This window comes from Oncorhynchus kisutch, linkage group LG16, assembly GCF_002021735.2.
Source record: "Oncorhynchus kisutch isolate 150728-3 linkage group LG16, Okis_V2, whole genome shotgun sequence".
In the NCBI taxonomy this organism is placed as follows: Eukaryota; Metazoa; Chordata; class Actinopteri; order Salmoniformes; family Salmonidae; genus Oncorhynchus; species Oncorhynchus kisutch.
In genome coordinates this window covers 21,987,095-22,010,280 of record NC_034189.2, presented here as the reverse complement: position 1 = coordinate 22,010,280, position 23,186 = coordinate 21,987,095, and the positions used below count along the sequence as shown (strand labels likewise).

The 23,186-nt window shown below is 40.4% G+C and overlaps 1 protein-coding gene across 5 annotated transcripts in view; it reads left to right on the top strand.

Annotated features, from left to right (window-relative positions):
• slc16a13 (solute carrier family 16 member 13) overlaps nucleotides 1-23,186 on the top strand; it is a 42,695-nt gene that overhangs the window by 3,791 nt on the left and 15,718 nt on the right. For 4 of the 5 annotated variants that reach the window (XM_031792009.1, XM_031792008.1, XM_031792010.1 and 1 more), the window contains exons 3-6: nucleotides 20,109-20,337; nucleotides 21,994-22,137; nucleotides 22,245-22,501; nucleotides 22,877-23,071. In XM_031792009.1, the coding sequence (XP_031647869.1) occupies nucleotides 20,163-20,337; nucleotides 21,994-22,137; nucleotides 22,245-22,501; nucleotides 22,877-23,071 (771 nt within the window). In that variant the 5' untranslated portion in view covers nucleotides 20,109-20,162. The remainder of the gene's footprint in view (nucleotides 1-20,108; nucleotides 20,338-21,993; nucleotides 22,138-22,244; nucleotides 22,502-22,876; nucleotides 23,072-23,186) is intronic. The other variant, XM_020504214.2, reaches the window with a different exon arrangement.

The following is a 23,186-nucleotide window of genomic DNA, read 5'->3' as shown; positions in this document are numbered from 1 at the left end:
ACGAGTACATGGCCATTAAGGCTCGTTTTTCAAGATGTCCAAACGTTCATAGATGACCAGCAGGGTCAAATAATGACAGTGGTTATAGAGGGTGCAACAGGTCAGCACCTCGGGAGTAAATGTCAGTTCCCTTTTCATAGCCGAGCATTCAGAGGTAGAGGGGGAGAGATAGGAGAGTGACGAAAACATGGATTAGTTTTTAGACAAAACGTTTCAGATTTGTTCAATGTTACAAAGATGGAAAAAAGCTGCTCTTTAATATATTTTATGTTCGTCAAAAGAGAGATCAGGGTCCAGAGTAATGCCGATGTCCTTCAGTTTTATTTTTGAAGACTGCAACCATCGAGATTAATTGTCAGATCAAACAGCAGATCTCTTTGTTTCTTGGGACCTAGAAATAGCATCTGTGAAAGTTTTTATTTTTTTATTTTTAAGTTTGCCATAGCAACTCAGTAGTTTGGCAAATGACTTAGTAGTAAAAGTTTGTTCACTTCACTCTTATTATGATCCAATCATTCAGTGAGACAAAACACACACCCCAGGCTCTGACAGACCAACCTGTAAACCACTAACTAACAAGTCTCTTACCCATTCATCCATTTTAGTTGCAAAAAGATGAGACCCTTTAAAAAGGGGAACATTCCAATAAGTTCTGGTAAATGAAGTGGAACTTTAATGAAGTTGGAGCTGCCTTCGTGTCTTGGCAAATAGCCTTGATACACAACAGGAGGGCATTTAACTGGTTACTGCATGGATATGTTTTGCTGTGTCGGCAAGAAACTGGTTTCCTTTTCGTAAATCTGTACACTAAATTACACTGAACAAAAATATTAAGATTTTACAGTTCATATAAGGAAATCAGTCAATTGAAATAAATAAGACTCTAATCTAAGGCTGGGGATACAGATATGTGAAAGGTCTGACGCTGGAGATGAGAAGCAGGTACGGGGAGTCAAACATTTAATAGGAACAGACAGGTAACAGGACAGAAACAGCCTCAGCACACAGGTATTCAAGGACATATGAACATTAATGCAGAAGCAGATGTTGGATTCGGGGTAAACTTTGACCAGTGAGCTAAGGTTGGGTTTTACCTAGCAAAGACATAGATGACCTCGAGCCAGTGGGTTTGGCGACGGATATGTAGTGAGGGCCAGTCAACAAGAGCATGCATGTCGAAGTGGTGGGTAGTATATGGGGCTTTGGTAATAAAACGGATGGCACTATGATAGACATCTAGTTTGCTGAGAAGAGTGTTGGCTATTTTATAAATGACATCGCCGAAGTCAAGGATCAGTAGGATAGTCAGTTTTACGAGGGCAAGTTTGGCGGCATGAGTGAAGGAGGCTTTGTTGCGAAGTAGGAAGCCGATTCTAGTTTTAATTTTGGAATGGAGATGCTTAAAACCTGTTATTGCTAGACGTTCCGATAGCGGAACCCCTCAACAACATCCGGTGAAATGGCAGAGCGCCAAATTCAAATTAAATTACTATAAATATTAAACTTTCATGAAATCACACATGCAATACACCAAATTAACTTCTTGAGTGTAGGGGGCAGGATTTTTGTTTTTGGTAAAAAAACGTACCCATTAAAAATTGCCTATTTCTCAGGCCCAGAAACGAGAAGATGCATAATTGTCAAATTAGGATAGGAAACACTAAAGTTTCCAAAACTGTCAAAATATTGTTTGTTAGTATAACATAACTGATATTGTAGGTGAAAATCAAACCAGGAAGTGCTGTTTTTCCTGAAAGCTCTGTTCCATTGGATGCCTTGCCTCCATTTAAAGGGATATCAACCAGATTCCTTTTCCTATGGCTTCCTCAAGGTGTCACCAGTCTTTAGACATAGCTGCAGGCTTTTATTTTGAAAGATAACATTGCGTCAGTGGATAGCTGGGTGTTTGCTTGCGCAACAGAGTGGGGCAGCCATTGTCTCTCCCTCTTCTATTGGAAAAAGCGACAGTCCCGGTTGATATATTATCGATTATATATTTAAAAAACAACTTGAGGATTGATTATAAAAAACATTTGACGTGTTTTTGTGGACATTACGGACACTATTTGGAATTTGTCTGTGATTTCGTCACCGTTCGAGCCTGTGGTTTTCTGAACATAACGCGCCAAACAAATGGAGGTATTTTGGATATAAAAAACCTTTATGGAACAAAAGGAACATTTATTGTGTAACTGGGAGTCTCGTGAGTGCAAACATCCAAAGATTATCAAAGGTAAGTGATTCAATCTATGGCTTTTCTGACTTTCGTGACCAATCTACATGGCTGCTAGTGTTTAATATTTTGTCTACTGAGAGTGATGTTCTTACAAACGCTTGCTGTGCTTTCGCCGAAAAGCTGTATTGAAATCTGACACCCCAGGTGGATTAACAACAAGCTAAGCTGTGTTTTGCTATATTGCACTTGTGATTTCATGAAAATGTAATATTTTTTGTATTTTGATTTTGTCGCGCTGCAATTCAGCGGGTGTTGATGAAAATGATCCCGCTAAAGGGATGGGCGCGTCAAGAAGTTAAAGTTACAATTGTTGTTAATCCAGCCAACGTGTCAGATTTCAAAAAGGCTTTACAGCGAAAGGAAACCATGCGATTATCTGAGGACAGCACCCCATCAATCAAACAGACAATCATATTTCATCCCACCAGGCGCGACACAAAACTCAGAAATAACAATATAATTCATGCCTTACCTTTGAAGAACTTCTTTTGTTGGCACTCAAATGTCCCATAAACATCACAAACGGTCCTTTTGTTCGATAAATTCCGTTATCTCAAATGTCCATTTTGACGCGTTTGATCCAGAAAAACACTGGTTCCAACTTGCGCAACATGACTACAAAATATCTAATAAGTTACCTGTAAACTTGTTCCAAACAGTTCAAACAACGTTCCTAATACAACTAGGTATTTAACGTAAATAATCAATAACATGTAAGACGGGATAAACTGTGTTCAATACCAGACGAAAACAAAGTGGAGAGAGCTTTCAGGTCGTGCGCCCCAACCACAACAGTACACTAGACTCGACCCTCATTCTGAATAGTCCTACTTCTTCATTTCTCTAAGCAAAACATCAACCAATTTATAGACTGACATCTAGTGGAAGCGATAGGAACTGCAAGCAAGTGCCACAAATCTAGATCCACATAAAAAAAAACATTGAAAAGAGTGATAAAATAAATTCCTGGGTGGATTTCTCAGGTTTTTCCCTGCCATATCAGTTCTGTTATACTCACAGACATTATTCTAACAGTTTTATAAACTTTAGTGTTTTCTATCTAAACCTACCAATTATATGCATATCCTAGCTCCTGGGCCTGAGTAGCAGGCAGTTTACTTTGGGAACGCTTTTCATCCGGACAAGAGAATACTGCCCGAAGAGGTTTTAATGTGAGTCTGGAAGAAGAGTTTACAGTCCAACCAGACACCTAGGTATTTGTAGTTGTAGTCCACATATTCTAGGTGCGGGCAGCAATCAGTTGAAGAGCATGCACTTAAAAACAGTTGGAGGCCATGGAAGGAGTGTTGTATGGCGTTGAAGCTCGTTTGGAGGTTTGTTCGCATTGGGATATTGGAATATTTACGTTAATTTCAGATTTAAAATGTATTGCCACGTGATTCTCCGCCCATGTAGGCAGCCCACTCTATTTCAATGAGACCACATACTAGGAGAGGTAGTTAATTAACTGAAGTTGAAGCAGCGAATTCGGTGTGTGAATAATGCAAAAAATGTGCTTTTAATACAATAGGTAGGCCAACCCATGCAAAGCAGAAAGATGACCGTTTGCAAATAATCTGCAGGACAACTAAAGTTGTTGTGTTTTTATCCCAAAGTCGTCTCTGATCCCCCTCAGAATGAAAAATGGCAACCTAGCCGCAATGATCTGTTGGGACCCGCATACTGAATGCAATTTTTGCCTATTCTTTTCTAAATTCTTCAAGCTATGTAAAGATGTTGGGGATCATGGCTAGACAGCACTTTTCAGGTCTTGCCATACCTAGTATTTCAATCAGATTTAAGTCAAAACTAACTTGGCCACTTTAAGAACATTAACTGTGTTCTTGGTAAGCAGCTCCAGTGTTGAGTTGACCTTGTGTTGTAGGTTATTGTCCTGCTGAACGGTGAATTCCTCTCCCAGTGTAAAGCAGTCTGAAGCAGGTTTCTCTATAGGATTTTGCCTATGCTTAGCCCTATCCTGTTTCTTTTCACCCAGAAAAATAAGACTCCAGTATTAGCCAATGTCATGCATACACATACCAATGATGCAGCCACCACCTTGCTTGAAAATAAGGAGGCAGTTACTCAATGAACTGTTTTGTTGGATTTTCCCCAAACATAAGGCTTTGCATTTAGGCCCAAAAGTGTATTTCTTTGCAAGTTTTTTGTTTTCAGTATTACTTCAGTGCCTTGTTGTATACAATATGCATGTTTTTTGAATATTTATTGTTTTCACTCTGTCATTTGGGTCATTATTGTGGAGTCACTACAATGTTGTTGATCCATCCTCAGTTTTCTCCCATCACAGCCATTGAACAATGTAGCGGTTTTAAAATCACCAATGGCCTCATGGTAACATCCCTGAGCAGTTTCAAAACCCCCTGGTCTTAGTAGCTGAATCTGTGCTTGATATTCGATACTTGACTGAGGGACGTTAAAACATCTATGTATGAAGGGTTAGTCATTTACAAATCATGACAACCCCTGATATTGCACATAGTGAGTCCATGTCACTTTCTATTTGATTTGTTAAGCCAAATTGTACACCTGAAGTCTTAATACTTATAGAATGACTATATTTTAGTTATTGAATTTTTGAAATATTTTTTCTTCCACTTTGACAGAGTATTTTGTGTAGATATTTGACAAAAATTATTATTATCTTGGAAAAAAAAACATTTAAAAAACGATACGAAGCATACACATACAAACGACAACATTATACAAACATCAACTACATCGCGCCTGTCCAGACCCACTAGCATACACATCTCCAGCACCCACATCGCTTTCCGCCACATGGTCCAAAACTGCACCATTTTTTTTCTCTCCGTAGCCCACACACTTTCGATATTTTAAATAATAGATCATTATATTTTTTCCATTGTGTTAATTTATGGCGGAGTAATTGATTTCCATGTTTTTAGTACATGCTTTTCAAGATGAGTAATGAGAAGAAAGTCGTCTAACTCCGCGGGTATCTCACTACACCCCCATATGCCATGTCTTGAAATATTAAAAGACAGCCAACTTTCTAGCTCCACCCATAACTTTTGGACTTCATATCATTCCCAGAAAGCATGGATTATTGAGGCATTACTAGTTTTACATTTAGAACATGACTCTGCCATTGTGCTGTAGAATTTTTGAATTTTGTATAATTCTTTACATGAATTTATAATGGATTCAGCATACATTTTTAACTGTAATTTTGTTAGTTATGCTCCAACATCTTGTGCCAACATCAGTTCTTTTTAAGAGATTGTCAGTTGAATATGCTCTCTGCAAGAGTTTGTATGTCTTCCTTGTCAATAAAATCCATTTTAATCCCACTTTATAACACAATAAGAATGTGAAGAAATCCAAGGGGTCTGAATACTTTTGCAAGTCACTGTAATCTTAACTGCACTTGAATTCCTTTTCTCTGCGACCACTGATCCGAACAGCGTTGATAAAGTGAAGCGAATGGCATTCGATCAAAACATGTTGAGTCTCTTGTGCCTACCTTGTCTGCAGTCCTGGGTGAAATGAGGCATGGGTAGTAAAGCTATTTGGATCACAGCCAGTAAGACAGGCAGAGTGAAGTCTTCTCAAGTGGCAGAAGCATTTGACGGCTTTCAATAGATTGTTTTTCAGCACAGAACCATCACTTCCGACCGTTATAAACTCACCCTGGCACTAGGTTATCCGGTGGTAAATATTGGGGACAGGGAAAGAGTTTACCCGCATGTTATTGGTGAGTTTGTGGGAGAGTGCCCCCTTTTTAAAGCTTTGAGAATCTCAAGGACAAGGTTTCTGTAACAACTTAAGGATTGCATTAAACATGTACTACCTGTTTTTAGAGAATGCAACCGTGCAGCTAGACTAGAGAGACTGACAGTAATAAAAGACAAACAATGCAAATCACCACTGGGCACAGACACCCAGTTTCAAACTGGCATAATAGTTTAGTGAAACTGATCTAAAATTGCCTCGCTCTACACAGGTAGCTCTTGTTGGTAGCTTCTCTTTGCAGCTTCTTAGAGTTCCACTCAGAAAGTGCTCAGAGCGACTAATACAAAGACCCAAGATAAATTCTGGATTGTTTTGCGTCGTTGTTTGAAAAGCCAAAGTGCTTCATCCTGACAAAAGTGCTTGATTACTATGGACTCGACCATCAGAGTTAAAGAAGCCTCTTCTTTGGGTCTTTAAACAGGTACTACCTATCCTCTGAGAATGCACCTCTCTGGCTGTCTGTCTGTAGACTCTGCAGACGGCTTTCCTCATCTGTGTTAGACAAGACGGAGCACACAGCCAGAGAAGGATCCTTCCTGTAGCTCCTCTCTGAAGGGACGCATACACTGAGTATACAAAACATTAAGAACACCTGCTCTTTCCATGACAGGTGAATCCAGGTGAAATCTATGATCCCTTATTGATGTTACTTGTTAAATCTGATTCAATCAGTGTAGATGAACGGGAGGAAACAGGTGAAAGAAGGATTTTTAAACAATTGAGACATGGATTGTGTATGTGTTCCATTCAGAAGGTGAATGGGCAAGACAAAAGATTTAAGTGCCTTTGAATGGGGTGTGGTAGTAGGTGCCAGGTGCACCGGTTGTATCAAGAACTGCAACGCTGCTGGGTTTTTCACACAACAGTTTCCCGTGTGTTTCAAGAATGGTCCACCACCCAAAAGACATACAGCCAACTTGACACAACTGTGGGAAGCATTGGAGTCAACATGGGCCAGCATCCCTGGGGAATGCTTTCGACACCTTGTAGAGTCTATGCCCCGACGAATAGAAGCTATTCTTTGGGCAAAGGGTTGGTGGGGTGTTCCTACTGTATACTCAGTGTCGAGTGCTCCTTAGCGAATGATTAGATCACAATCATCCCACTAATTAGAGAGACAGTCCTGACCTGCACCTCCTCTTGCACCTTTACAGGGTGTTGGTTGATGCTACCAGCTGTTCTCCTCTGGCTAACTGTCATCACAGTGCAGTCAAACACACCTGAGATCCCCTCAGTCTATACAGGTGGCTCCTGTTGGCAGCTTTCCAAAGGTACCTGGCCGGACGCTTCAGCCGTCGTCGTTATCAATCTTGTAGTCCTTTCACTTGTCTGCAACCGTGAAGGAAATGAGATGGGATGAGACGGGAAGCTGGAGGCTCTCTCCATCTCCATCTCTCCACCCGCTATCCATTGTTCTCATTTCCCCTGTGCATAGAACCGATGAAGAGGTGTATTGACACCGCCATAGCCCCCAGGGTCTTATTCGAAAAGCTTTGCGTGTTTGTGAAGAGATCACGTAGAGATGCATAGACTTGGATTCGTAAAGAAGTTGTTCTCTAGTCTAGGAATGTGATTTCACAGATTACTTGGTTACATTTCCTTTGGTCTGCTCCATTTTGGATTCTTCATATTATAGTACACCTCATAAAGCCAGGGGATAAATGGTGAAAACCCAACAGTCTATAGCTCATACACTTCCCATTAGAAGTTGGCATGAGGCAGGCTGAACAAAGCCAGGCCATGCAATTCAATATCCATCTTCAAACAAAAGCAATACAGGTCAAAATAGTTAATATTACCAAAGGAAATAGAGGGACTAACTGTACAGATAACAATAAAAATGATATTTTGAAGTACTTTAAGCATATGTTTTTGTTTTTGTCTCCTCCATCTCCACTAACCCAAGTCAATTTTAAGGAGTTTTTTTTCTTCGACTAATTATAAAATTAAACAGCTGTACATAAAGACTCATGTGAAGGCCAAATTACAGAAGAGGAATTTCTTGACGCATTAGCCCTTATTGCACATTCCATGACCGAACGCTCTAAGCACACTTCCTTCTGGTCTGGCAATATCTGGTGTGGCATACTATAGAACGAAAGTCAGTCTAGTTGTTATCGACAATATAACAGTGCTACCACTGTCAGTTTATTTTTACTAGCTGTCTTCAGGACTTTCCTCAAATGAATATTATTCATGTACATCAAATTGCTACATCGGCCTCAGACTCCAGCTAGCAAGAACGAAAATGACTTCAAGATATATAGGAAGCTACATAGACGACTATGAAGGTGAGTACCAAGTCAGTGACAGATAAAGCTAGCTACAATCATTAGCTAGCTAGCTAATTTAACTAGTAACTGTAGCTAGCTAGTTACTTCGTAAAATGATGTAACTTTGACAGAATCTACCTGAGAATGTGTGTATTTATTAGCTTGCTTAACTTATGCTTGCTACCTATATTTGCTAGCTAAAAATAATTGTTATTCATGTCTTCTACACAGTATCTAACAACAAAGATACATTGACAGGGGAGATCACTGTGAGGACTGCCTGTCACAGGTCCATGAGGGAGAATGAAAAGCCACATAGCATGAGAGTAGGGAAAGGTTATAGATGGTGACTAGTGCCCTTGTTAAATATCTCCCGTGGGACACTCATTATGGTGTGTTGGAGACAGTGTCAACGTTTAATCTTAACAATAGATAGATATTAATGATGGGTCCCAATCCCAATTGAGAATTGCCCACTAAACAGGTTATTTGGTAAAGATCTGTTGATGCAGTGTTTGGTAATTTTGTTACTGAGACTAAATGTATTCCTGTATTGTTAAATGAGCCCCTCGTTAAGAAGACTAGACACTACTATGTTTGCTGTTATTTATGGGCTGCATAATTCTTGTTTCTCACGTCAGTCTTTCATAATACTCATCTTCGCTTCACAGATGGTGTTAAAGCACTCCGTACCAGTGATAGTGGTTCGAAGCAGGAAGTGCTCTGTGCAATCATCTGGTGGCCCTTCTTTACCAGACAGTGCACTACTCTCAACTAAACATTCCTGCTGCACCACCAGTTCACAGCTGCATAGACACAGAACAGAGTTGGCTCAAGCCAAGAACACTTGTGAGTCTGTCAATATCCATAAAAAAATGCACCTGAAAGGTATTCAGCCTATGTAACAGTAAATCCTTGTTAATTAGGGTGTGAAGCCAGGTCCGGTTGATGGGATAGAGTTCTGTCAACCTACTAACTCGTGTGCTGATGGAATAAGGTAAGTTAGAGGTTCCTTGAATGGAAACATTTTAGAAAAGTGTATTTAGATTTTTTTTGTATCCAGATGATACAAGCCTAAACAGTAGCGTATTTACAATGTCATGACAAGTGTTTGGGACAAAGACTGGGGGGAATACACTTGAAGTCGGAAGTTTACATAGACTTAGGTTGGAGTCATTAAAACTCATTTTTCATACACTCCACAAATGTATTGTTAACAAACTATCGTTTTGGAAAGTCGGTTAGGGCATCTACTTTGTGCATGACACAAGTCATTTTTCCAACAATTGTTTATAGACAGATTATTTCACTTATAATTCACTGTATCACAATTCCAGTGGGTCAGAAGTTTACATGCACTAAGTTGACTGTGCCTTCAAACAGCTTGGAAAATTCCAGAAAATGATGTCATGGCTTTAGAAGTTTCTGATTGGCTAATTGACAATTTGAGTCAATTGGAGGTGTACCTGTGGATGTATTTTAAGGCGTACCTTCAAACTCGGTGCCTCTGCTTGACATCATGGGAAAATCAACAGAAATCAGAAAAATAATTGTAGACCTCCACAAGTCTGTTTCAGCCTTGGGAGCAATTTCCAAATGCCTGAAGGTACCACGTTCATCTGTACAAATAATAGTATGCAAGTATAAACACCATGGGACGACGCAGCAGTCACGCTCAGGAAGGCGACGTGTTCTGTCTCCTAGAGATGAACGTACTTTAGTCTCAAAGTGCAAATCAATCCCAGAACAACAGCAAGGACCTTGTGAAGATGCTGGAGGAAACGGGTACAAAAGTATCTATATCCACAGTAAAACGAGTCCTATATCGACAAAACCTGAAAGGCCGCTCAGCGAGGAAGAAGCCACTGCTCTAAAACCGCCATAAAAAAGCCAGACTGAGGTTTGCAACTGCATGTGGGGACAAAGATCGTACTTTTTAGAGAAATGTCCTCTGGTCTGATGAAACAAAAATAGAACTGTTTGACCATAATGACCATTGTTATGTTTGGAGGAGAAAGGGGGAGGCTTGCAAGCTGAAAAACACCATCCCGACCGTGAAGTGGCAGCATCATGTTGTGGGGGTGCTTTGCTGCAAGAGGGACTGGTGCACTTCACAAAATAGATGGCATCATGAGGAATGAAAATTATGTGGATATATTGAAGCAATATCTAATGACATCAGTCAGGAAGTTAAAGCTTGGTCGCAAATGGATCTTCCAAATGGACAAAGTTGTGGCGAAATGGCTTAAGGACAACAAAGTCAAGGTATTGGAGTGGCCATCACAAAGCCCTGACCTCAATCCTATAGAACATTTGTGGGCAGAACTGAAAAAGCTTGTGCGAGCAAGGAGGCCTACAAACCTGACTCGGTTCCACCAGCTCTGTCAAGAGGATTGGGCCACAGTTCACCCAACTTTTTGTGGGAAGCTTGTGGAAGGCTACCTGAAACGTTTGACCCAAGTTAAACAATTTAAAGGCAATGCTACCAAATACTATGTAAACTTCTGACCCACTGGGAATGTGATGAAATAAATAAAAGCTGAAATAGATTATTCTCTCTGCTATTATTCTGACATTTCACATCCTTAAAATAAAGTAGGGATCCTAACTGACCTAATATAGGGATTTTTTACTCGGATTAAATTTCAGGAATTGTGGAAAACTGAGATTAAATGTATTTTGCTAAGGTGTATGTAACTTATGACTTCAAAGCTATATAATAATCTGTATATTAATACATATGTATATTTAATACATTTTATTTGAATTTAGGGGTTTGTGCTATTTCTGGAAAATTACATGAGTCTTTGTCATAGTAATCTCTCCAATCTGATGTTAAGGTTTTAAAATGTTTTGCAGAAGTTCTCTCTACAAAGCACTCCATGGATATGTAACAGTATAACTTTTGACCGTCCCCTCGCCCATACCCGGGCGCGAACCAGGGACCCTCTGCACACATCAACAACAGTCACCCCTCGAAGCATCGTTACCCATCGCTCCACAAAAGCCGCGGCCCTTGCAGAGCAAGGGGAACCACTACTTCAAGGTCTCAGAGCAAGTGACGTCACCGATTGAAACGCTATTTAGCGCACACCGCTAACTAAGCTAGCCGTTTCACATCCGTTACAGATACATGCTTAGTATGCAGACCATGGAGATGAAGAAGGGGCTAGCCATGGAGCCAGTGGCTGTATAGGAGTACTGCACACTGAAGAATGTTAACTTCTTTCCGTGTGGCTTCGTAGTGCATCCAGATGCCCTGTGGTTAGGATCCTCTCCAGATGGCATTATTTTATCCCAGTGTGAGACCACACTTTGGACTCTTAGAGGTCAAGTGCCCAAATATACCAAGTTATGTTGACTGCCCTTACCTGAAGATACAGAATGGAGAGCTGATGTCCTTACCTGAAGATACAGAATGGAGAGCTGATGTCCTTACCTGAAGATACAGAATGGAGAGCTGATGTCCTTACCTGTAGATACAGAATGGAGAGCTGAAGTTGAAGAGATCTCATGCTTACTACTGGCAGGTGCAAGGTCAAATCCTTCTCACAGGTTGTAGCTGGTGTGACTTTGTCGTCTGTGTACAGGAGGACAACCTAGTTGAAAGGATATATACGGATCTACAGGTTTCAAAAACTATAAGAGAGTAGGTTGACCACTTATTTGTACCACTACTTGCAGAAGTGTCTTATCTCTCACCTGCATGGTTCCACTGCATGGGTGCCAAGTTTAGTGGTTTCATGAAAAATAAGTATTGACGTTCTTGTGAAAAAACTACAGTGGAATATATATTTTTTTTAAATAGATATATTTCAGCAAATATTCAACAGTTTAGTTAATCAATTACACATCTCTAACATTGTATTCAATCTTGCATTCTGGCAATTCTGTGTTTACTTGATTTCTTTCCCCCACCCCTAAACTCATTGCCTAATTAAAGCCAATACAAGCGCCACACAAACTGATATTCACGACAACACAAATTATTGATACATGTCATAGATAAACAAATTATTATTTTGCTGCCAGCAAATAAACCCGTGTATTTACACTGGCTTGGCCAATGCTCTTACCAAAGGTCCGTTTTGATAGTTGACCAACAGGCACGACACTGGAAATAATTGGTTGATGCGGCCTGAGATGGTCAGGGAGATGACTGTGTCAAACAGCTTGTGTTCCTTTACTCTGGATAATTCTTTCAACATGCACTCTCAGCCTGGAAATGGATTGGGTCTCCCTAACCTCATGCGCTGGCATCTGTGTGCGTCTTGACAGAAAGGCTGGCTTGTCGACCTTGCACGGAACAATGTAATCTATGAGAAAGCCCCTATCCAGCATAATGGCCATGTCAGGTGTGAGAAAGGAAATGTTTCCAGACTGCTTGAAGATCTCCTTGTCACTCACAGATCCGGCATACAACGATGACACAAAACTGACAGCTCCATGTGACTTTCCCAACATGCCCTTAAAGGTACAGTGTGACTTGTAGGAAGAAAACACCTCACTCTGCAGTAGTAGTGAAGATGGTGTCTGGCAGTGCAGTACATCACTACCTGGGTGTCTGGATAGTCCTTCAACTCAGGTGGGCTTTGATGGTTTCCTTGGGGATCCATATCCGTGCTGATCCATGCAGACAGTAGAGGAAGTTGGCCCAAGAGATAATAATCCGTCTCACTGTCGATTGGTGGATGCTGAACCGATGGGCCAAATCCTTCTGCTTCAGACCCAGCGACAGATGAGTCATAAATGAGAAGAACCCATAACACAAAAAGTAAATAATGTTTAACAATTACAGTAAGATCTGTATTTAATGAAGTTGACCCTTACTGGTTTTCTTCAAGTAACACTTGTTTCAGGTGGATTGGTGCTTGTGAGTCTTATGAACTTAGTCTCTGCTGCCCACTCAATCAAGTGCCAGAAGGCCATCAGGTAGGTGTAGCTTGCATATCTAAAGATGGACCCAGAGTATTTGAATACCAAAAAAACTCATTACTATTAATGCCCATCTTCTCTAAGCATCAAGTAGCACTAGACATGACCTAGCTGCTATTGTAGCTGTTGTCACAACGTACCTTTTTCTCTACATCGACCCCGGAAGCTACGGAAGCTCACAATACCAATACACTTTGAAGAAAATGAACACGGAGGCACTGAACAATGTTCATTAGCACCTCCTTCACAGGGCTGTAATTTAAACGTAGTCATTGAACAATTTCAGTCAAATGCATTGCCGACAATTAGCTAGCTAGTAAGATAATGATAAAAATAGCGGAAATCGCTCCAGAAGACAGCACCCCGGTAGGAAGTAAAATAGAACGTGGGAGGCGGTATAATGCATAGAGCCTATTAAAGTCTTTTAGTCCGGGAAAACTCCAGGGCTTGATGGCATACCAGTTGAGGTATAGCAAACCTTTTTTGATGTACTCTAAAGACCATTATTAGCATGTTTTACCCACTCCGATAAACATGGTAGATTATCAGATACTCAACAGGAAGGTCTGATTTCATTATTACTGAAACAGGAACCAAGTGGTAAATATAAAGATCCAGTCCATTAAATATTTTTGAGGCCCCTTACACTTCAGTGATGTGATGCAATGATTAAAGCAAAATGCATAGCGCATAGAATTAAAAGGTATTATTCATCCTAATCGGACATATGGACGATACAGTGGAGATAATATAAGACAAGAACTGGAAACAATAGAACACTATGACACATCTGGGAAACCAGGCCTGGTATTCATAGCTGACTTTGAAAAGGCTTTTAATAAAGTAGGACATGAATGTAATATTTAAATAATATTTTAAATATTATATAATATTTCAATTTTGGAGAATCTCTTTTGCAGTGTGTTAAAGTTATGTACAGTGCATTCGGAAAGTATTCAGACCCCTTGACTTTCTCCACATTTTGTTACATTACAGCCTTATTCTAAAATTGATTACATAGTTTTTTTCCCTCATCAATCTACACACAATACCCCATAATGACAAAGCAAAAACAGGTTTTTAGAAATGTTTGCAAATGTATAAAAAAAAAACTATGGAAATATCACATTTACATGAGTATTCAGGCAATTTACTCAGTACCTTTGGCAGCAATTACAGCCTCGAGTCTTCTAGGGTATGACGCTAAAAGCTTGGCACACCTGTATTTGGGGAGTTTCTCCCATCCTTCTCTCCCGATTCTCTTAAGATCTGTCAGGTTGGATGGGGAGCATCGCTGCACAGCTATTTTCAGTTAATTCCAGAGATGTTCGATCGGGTTCAAGTCCGGGCTCTGGCTGGTCCACTCAAATACATTCAGAGACTTGTCCCAAAGCCACCCCTGTGTTGTCTTGGCTGTGTGCTTAGGGTCGTTGTCCTGTTGGAAGGTGAACCTTTGCCCCAGTCTGATGTCCTGAGCACTCTGGAGCAGGTTTTCTTCTAGGATCTCTCTGTACTTTGCTCTGTTAATCTTTTCCTCTATCCTGACTAGTCTCCCAGTCCCTGCCGCTGAAAAACATCCCCACAGCATGATATTGCCACCACCAGCATTCACCGTAGGGATGGTGTCAGGTTTCCTCCAGATGTGACGCTTGGCATTCAGGCCAAAGAGTTTCATCTTGGTTTCATCAGACCAGAGAATCTTGTTTCTCATGGTCTGAGAGTCTGTAGGTGGCCTTTGGCAAACTCCAAGCAGGCTGTCATGTGCCTTTTTACTGAGCAATGGCTTCCGCTACTCTAGCAAAAAGGCCTGATTGTTGGAGTGCTGCAGAGATAGTTGTCCTTCTGTAAGGTTCTCCCATCTTCACAGAGGAACTTTGCAGCTCTGTCAGAGTGACCATCAGGTTTTTGGTCACCTTTCCCTCTTCCTCGATTGCTCAGTTTGGCCGGGCGGCCAGTTCTAGGAAGAGTCTTGGTGGTTCCAAACTTTTTCAATTTAAGGATGATGGAGGCCACTGTTTTCTTGGAGACCTTCAATGCTCCAGAAATGTTTTTGTACCATTCCCCAGATTGTGCCTTGACACAGTCCTATCTCGGAGCTCTACAGACAATTCCTTTGACCTCATTGCTTGGTTTTTGCTCTGACTTGCACTTTCCACTGTGGGACCTTATATAGACAGGTGTGCCTTTCCAAATCATGTCCAATCAATTGAATTTACCACAGGTGGACTCTAATCAAGTAGTAGAAATGGAAGAATGATCAATGGAAACAGGATGTACCTGAACTCAATTTCGAGTCTCCAAGGAAAGGGTCTCACATTTATATGAGCAAAAAATATTCAATTTGATTTGGAATGGTAAGCCAGACAAAATTAAAAGGGCCTATTTATATAATGAATATGAATTAGGAAGGCAGAAATGATTGAAGATTAAAGTATTAGACCTCTACAGGCTTAGGTCATACAAAAGTTATCCTTAAATCCGAACTGGTTCTCTAGCAGATTAGTAAGAATGTCTCACCCTATGTTCAAGAATGGCCTTTTCCCCTTTATTCAGATTACAACCTCTCACATTTGGTTATTTGAAAATGAAATAATATCCAAAATATTGCTATTTCTTAACAGTTTAATCCACCACAAAAGACCAGAACCAATATTACAACAAATATTATGCCAACATAAATATATGGAAGTGTCTGCTCTTCCCATATTTACAACCAACTAATTGCAGCATTATTGCAAAAATGGGAGAGCCAAGACCAAAATTTGTTAAAGAAAACTGTGATAAATTTTAAAAAGTATACCGTTGATTTGATTTAAGGCCCAACAAATTGACAGCTGTGCCATATAGAGTGCAAAGTCGTTGGGAAGAGATTTTTGATGTACCGATTACATGGCACATGGTACATGAACTGATACACAAAACAATGCCAGATTCAAAACTTTTAGTTTTCTTGCAACCAATAGATTGTGACTTAAATAATAGAACGTAATCTATCTGCAATATTAAAGCTGATCTACCCCCCCCCCCCCCCCCCCAAAAAATAAAAATAAACAAGGACTGTTTATCAAACCTCACACTTATGCTGCTGTGTTCCATCCATCCATCCCTCTCATTCTGTCTACTCGAGTTCTGGGTCCTGGAATGGAAGGTGCTTATCTGACTTTTCATAATATACTCTTGTGCACATCAGTTGCAGTCAATTCCATTTAGTTTCCGATTAGTGCCACTTTTTCTTCAGATTGTTCTAGCCCTTACGTCAAGTTTCAATTCAAATGTTTTGAGTATTCTATTAATAGATAGTGTAATTCATTTCCATTGTAAATCAATGACTCAACCGTATAATACAATAATTTTTGTGATAGATTTAATGTGACAGTGAGGGTGGAACATAGTGGTCTAAATATTAGTGATACACCGATATGATATTTTTGGCTGATAACGAAATCCGATATTTTCCTGGACAAAAAAAACAATACCGATAACCGATATTAAACATTTTAGCTGCCTTTTTTAAGCATTCTAGTACAGTTAACTATTTAACGCACACACATGAACGCAGCGGTCTCAGTGCAAGAGGCGTCACTACAGTCCCTGGTTCGAATCCAGGCTATATCACATCCGGCCGTGATTGAGAGTCCCATAGGGCGGCGCACAATTGGCCCAGCGTTGGCCGGTGTAGGCCGCCATTGTAAATAAGATTTTTTTCAAGACTGACTTGCCTAGTTAAATAAAGGTTTTACACACACACACACACACACACACTGACCAAAAAGTTATTTTGTTGTAAAACATCATCAAAACCAATTTTTCATTTACTTGCTGTGCTGTTTCGTTGTTCATTCGTTTTATTCTCAACCAGGATTTCATCATACATGTCAAGCAGTGAAGTTTCAGCTCTGTAGGTCCGTGGCCTCTTCCTCGGTGCCCACTGTCACTGTGTCCATTTCCATCCTGTCCAGCAGAGTCTGTAACATTTCACGTAAACCCTATTTCTTGTCTGCATCGAAGTAGCGTTCAATGTACATGGCATCGAGCATGGTGGCGACACAGTAAAGAGAGAATGCCACCGAATCGCTTGTTCACAGCCTGTGTCAGCAGTTTTGTGGAGCAGGCGTTTCAATGCCATGACCGAGGGTATCATATCTCCTGCAGGTGCAGTTGATGAGCTTATTTCTCGAGTCAGTTGTTCGAATGGCGCTAGCTCGTCTGTTCATGTTTCAAACATGTTTTCAAATGCCATTGAAATGTCATACCGCTGCTGCTAACCAGCACATTCCTGAGCATGAAATACGACTTTCCTCAGTACGAAATCCTCGTCGATCCACTGTGCTGTCAGACTCAACATGCTCATGGGGCTGATATCGCTGGTCCAAATGTCAGTCTTGAAGCTAATAGCAGTGATGCTATTACTGTGAAACTCCGGTAGTGCAACACCTGAAAAATAGCGTACTTGGTAACTTCGTGTGTACCGATGCCCGACCAGTCGGCGAAAGCCAACATCACCCACGACCAAGAACGGTTGATTGTCAAGGGCAATGAATTCCATTATCTTGGTGTTAATGCATTTTGCCTTTGAGTTGTCTCGCTGAAATTGTCTTACTCTTTCAAATGACTGTCTTGACTTGTTGACTGCTCGATCCACACAGCAGACATTGTGGGCTAGGTTAGGAATGCTGTGTTGCACTTGTAGGGCAAAATTTTACATGGGGTCATTACGTCATGTACCTACGTTATATACAGTTGAAGTCGGAAGTTTACATACACTTAGGTTGGAGTCATTAACTTGTTTTTCAACCACTCCACAAATTTCTTGTTAACAAACTATAGTTTTGGCATGTCGGTTAGGACATCTACTTTGCATGACACAAGTAATTTTCCCAACAATAGTTTAGGCAGATTATTTGACTGTATCACAATTCCAGTGGGTCAGAAGTTTGCAAACTAAGTTGACTGTGTCTTTAAACAGCTTGGAAAATTCCAGAAAAATAATTGTAGACCTCCACAAGTCTGGTTCATCCTTGGGAGCAATTTCCAAATGCCTGATAGTACGCAAGTATAAACACCATGGGACCACACAACCATCATACCGCTCAGGAAGGAGACACGTTCTGTCTCCTAGAGATAAACGTACTTTGGTGCGAAAAGTGCAAATCAATCCCAGAACAACAGCAAAAGATGCTGGAGGAAACCGGTACAAAAGTATCTATATCCACAGTAAAACGATCCTATATCGACATAACCTGAAAGGCCGCTCAGCGAGGAAGAAGCCACTGCTCCAAATCCGCCATAAAGCCAGACTACGGTTTGCAACTGCACATGGGGACAGAGGTTGTACTTTTAGGAGAAATGTCCTCTGGTCAGATGAAACATCTGGAACTGTTTGGCCATAATGACCATTTATGTTTGGAGGAAAAAGGGGGAGGCTTGCATGCCGAAGGACACCATCCCAACTGTGAAGCACGGGGGTGGCAGCATCATGTTGTGGGGGTGCTTTGCTATAGGGGGGGACTGGTGCACTTCACAAAATAGATGGCATCATGAGGTGGGAAAATTGTGAATATATTGAAGCAACATCTCAAGACATCAGTCAGGAAGTTAAAGCTTGGTTGCAAATGGGTCTTCCAAATGGACGATGACCCCAAGCATACTTCCAAAGTTGTGGCAAAAGTCAAGGTATTGGAGTTGCCATCTCTAGCCCTGACCTCAATCCTTTAGAACATTTGTGGGCAGAACTGAAAAGGCGTGTGCGAGTAAGGAGGCCTACAAACCTGACTCAGTTACACCAGCTCTGTCAGGAGGAATGGGCCAAAATTCACCCAACTTATTGTGGGAAGCTTGTGGAAGGCTACCCAAGTTAGGCAATGCTACCAAATACTAATTGCATGTAAACATCTGACCCGCTGAGAATGTGATGAAAGAAATTAAACCTGAAATAAATAATTTTCTCTACTATTATTCTGACATTTCACATTCTTAAAATAAAGTGGTGATCCTAACTGACCTAAGACAGGGAATTTTTTACTCAGTTTTAATGTCAGGAATTGTGGAAAACTGAGTTTAAATGTATTTGGCTACGGTCAGTGTAAACTTCCTACTTCAACTGTAGGTATGCACGTCAGCTTTGACATTGGTTTTGCACATCGGCGTTAAACTAGACATCGGGCCCATGTCGATTTTGACATTTTTAGCTAATATTGTCTGATTCTGATATCTTCACAGATATATTGTGCATCTCTAGTAAATATGAGGTGATCGCGGAATAGAAAAAATATACAACTGAAAATGTATATTTCCAAAATCTTAGGTCGTTTCTGAAACTTTCTTTAAGTGCAATAGGCTTTGCATGAACAATAGGGAATCCGTGTTAGGAATCTGAAATGTGCTGGTGTTCTACGAGAGGCTGGTGGGAGGAGCTATTGGAGGACTGGCTCATTGTAATGGCTGGAATGGAATTAATGGAACAGAGTAAAATGTGGTTTCCATATGTTTGATGTGTTTGATACCTTGCTATTCAACAGTATAGCTCCACAACATCCCAGAGCACCTGTTTTCAGGTCGACTAACCACTTGCCTCACAGGCGTTTTCCTCTAAATTCATTCATTGTCTATTTAATTGAAGGCACATTTATGGAAACCCAGTGAAAACCCACAGCAGCAGGCAAATTCAAGCACGTTTGATACATTCTTGCATGATTGACATGTCGTTTCTTTGAAGCCTGCACCTGAATGTAACGCAGGTGTTCGATGCAATGCAATACAGCAAAGGCTCAACAGCAAAGGCTGTAGTAGAATGTAGTGTTTCTAATACATGGTTTAAACAGGGTATTTCTGAAGTATCGCAAATAACATCTCCTTTCCTCTCTCTCTCCATATCTCTCCCTCCCTCCCAGCCATGGCCAAGCTGCAGGCCCCCCAGGTGCTCCAGAGCCAGCCAGCAGCCCCAGATGGTGGGTGGGGCGGGTGGTGGTGGGGGCCCTGTTTGTGACCTCCGCCCTGGTGTTTGGGATCATCCGGAGCATGGGGGTCTTCTTGTGGAGTTTGTGCAGTACTTTGGGGAGAGCGCCCAGGCTGTCTCCTGGATCACATCCATAGGTTGGCCATGCAGCAGTGTGTCAGTGAGTGAGTGTGTATGTATGGTTATGTATGTATGTATTGTATGTAATGTATGTAGTTGTATGGTATGTATGTATGTATGTATGTATGTATGTTGTATGTATGTATGTATGTATGTATGTTATGTATGTATGTATGTATGTATTTATGTATGTAATGTATGTATGTATGTATGTATGTATGTATGTATGTATGTATGTATGTATGTATGTATGTAATGTATGTATGTATGTATGTAGGTATGTATGTATGGTATGTATGTATGTATGTATGTATGTATGTATTGTATGTATGTATGTAGGTATGTATGTATGTACGTATGTATGTATGTATGATGTAATGTATGTATGTATGTATGTATGTATGTATGTATGTATGTATGTAGGTATGTATGTATGTATGTATGTATGTATGTATGATATGTATGTATGTATGTATGTATGTATGTATGTAGGTATGTATGTATGTATGTATGTATGTTATGTATGTAATGTATGTATGTATGTATGTATGTATGTATGTATGTATGTATGTATGTATGTATGTATGTATGTATGTATGTATGTATGTATGTATGTATGTATGTATGTATGTATGTATGTATGTATGTATGTATGTATGTATGTATGTATGTATGTATGTATGTATGTATGTATGTATGTATGTATGTATGTATGTATGTATGTATGTATGTATGTATGTATGTAGTATGTATGTATGTATGTATGTATGTATGTATGTATGTATGTATGTATGTATGTATGTATGTATGTATGTATGTATGTATGTATGTATGTATGTTATGTTATGTATGTATGTATGTATGTATGTATGTATGTATGTATGTATGTATGTATGTATGTATGTATGTATGTATGTATGTATGTATGTATGTATGTATGTATGTATGTATGTATGTATGTATGTATGTATGTATGTTGTATGTATGTATGTATGTATGTATGTATGTATGTATGTATGTATGTATGTATGTATGTATGTATGTATGTATGTATGTATGTATGTATGTATGTATGTATGTATGTATGTATGTATGTATGTATGTATGTATGTATGTATGTATGTATGTATGTATGTATGTATGTAGTATGTATGTATGTATGTATGTATGTATGTATGTATGTATGTATGTATGTATGTATGTATGTATGTATGTATGTATGTATGTATGTATGTATGTATGTATGTATGTATGTATGTATGTATGTATGTATGTATGTATGTATGTATGTATGTATGTATGTATGTATGTATGTATGTATGTATGTATGTATGTATGTATGTATGTATGTATGTATGTATGTATGTATGTATGTATGTATGTATGTATGTATGTATGTATGTATGTATGTATGTATGTATGTATGTATGTATGTATGTATGTATGTATGTATGTATGTATGTATGTATGTATGTATGTATGTATGTATGTATGTATGTATGTATGTATGTATGTATGTATGTATGTATGTATGTATGTATGTATGTATGTATGTATGTATGTATGTATGTATGTATGTATGTATGTATGTTATGTGAGAGGAGGGTAATGCCCCATGTGAATGCTCATACAAATGATCCTTGGTCCGTTGTACATAGTGTGATGACTGGTAGTTAAACCTGTGTGTGTGTGTTCCCCAGGTCCATTTGGCACAGCGTTGTGTAATGGATACGGTGCCAGACCTGTTGTGATGGCAGGAGGTTGTCTCTCTGCACTCGGCTTCATCCTGGCCTCACAGGCCACCTGCGTCACACACCTCTACCTCACCTTGGGCATCATCTCAGGTACACACACTTGGACCTAAAAACACTCACATGCTACTTTCTGTCTCTTATGTCCAAAACTCTGAACATACAGTATATAACTCTTTCTCTCCTCCTTCACCCTCCAGGTTCGGGCTGGGCATTAGTCTTCACTCCTATGGTGGCGTCAGTGATGCAGTACTTCACCCGGAAGCGCTCCCTGGCCATGGCGCTGGGCTTTACGGGTGTGGGCCTCTCGTCCTTCGCCTTCTCACCCCTCTTCCAGCTCTTGGTGGAGATGTACACCTGGCGGGGGGCCCTTCTCATCCTGGGGGGCCTCAGCCTCAACATGGTGGCCTGCGGGGCCCTCATCAGGCCCCTGGGGACTCACAAGGCTGTAGCTGCGGTAGGAACATCATTTATATATTTTTTAAATTTTAGCTGATGTTCTTTTCCAGAGCAATTTGGGTTAATTACCTTGATCAAAGGAACATCGACCTCCTGTACTGTCCTCTTCTCTCCCTCTCTCTGGCTGACTTAACACATCCAATGTTTGATAACTGGGTTTTGACATTTCGTAATAGGACTCATGTGGGTTCAACCTTTATACAACAGGAACAGTTACAAAACAAAGTATCTGTGTTGTGTAATCTTGCATGTGACGTCTTGTTTGGGTGCCAGCAGTGTTTGATGGACCTGCTTTCAAGGTTTTAAGTAATTTGTTTCAGCATCAGTCTCTTTCTCTCATGCTCTTCTTCACCCCTCTCCTCGCTCTTTCCAGCTGGCCCCAGGTGAGAGTGCCTGGTCCTGCGCCTCCCTCTTCCACCGGGCCTACTCCTACCTGGAGCTTTCCCTCCTCTTCCAGCGGCCCTTCCTCACTTACAGCCTGGCCATCACCTTCTTCAACTGTGGCTACTTTGTGCCTTACGTCCACCTGGTGGCCCACAGCCGCCACGAGGGCTTCTCCCAGTATCAGGTTTGAATGAGCCTATTTCACAATTACATCACTATGTAAACAATGGGGTTTTAGAGATGATCCAAAATGATTATCGATTACCAATTGTTTTTTTTCTTCAGTTTTTGTTGCTCTG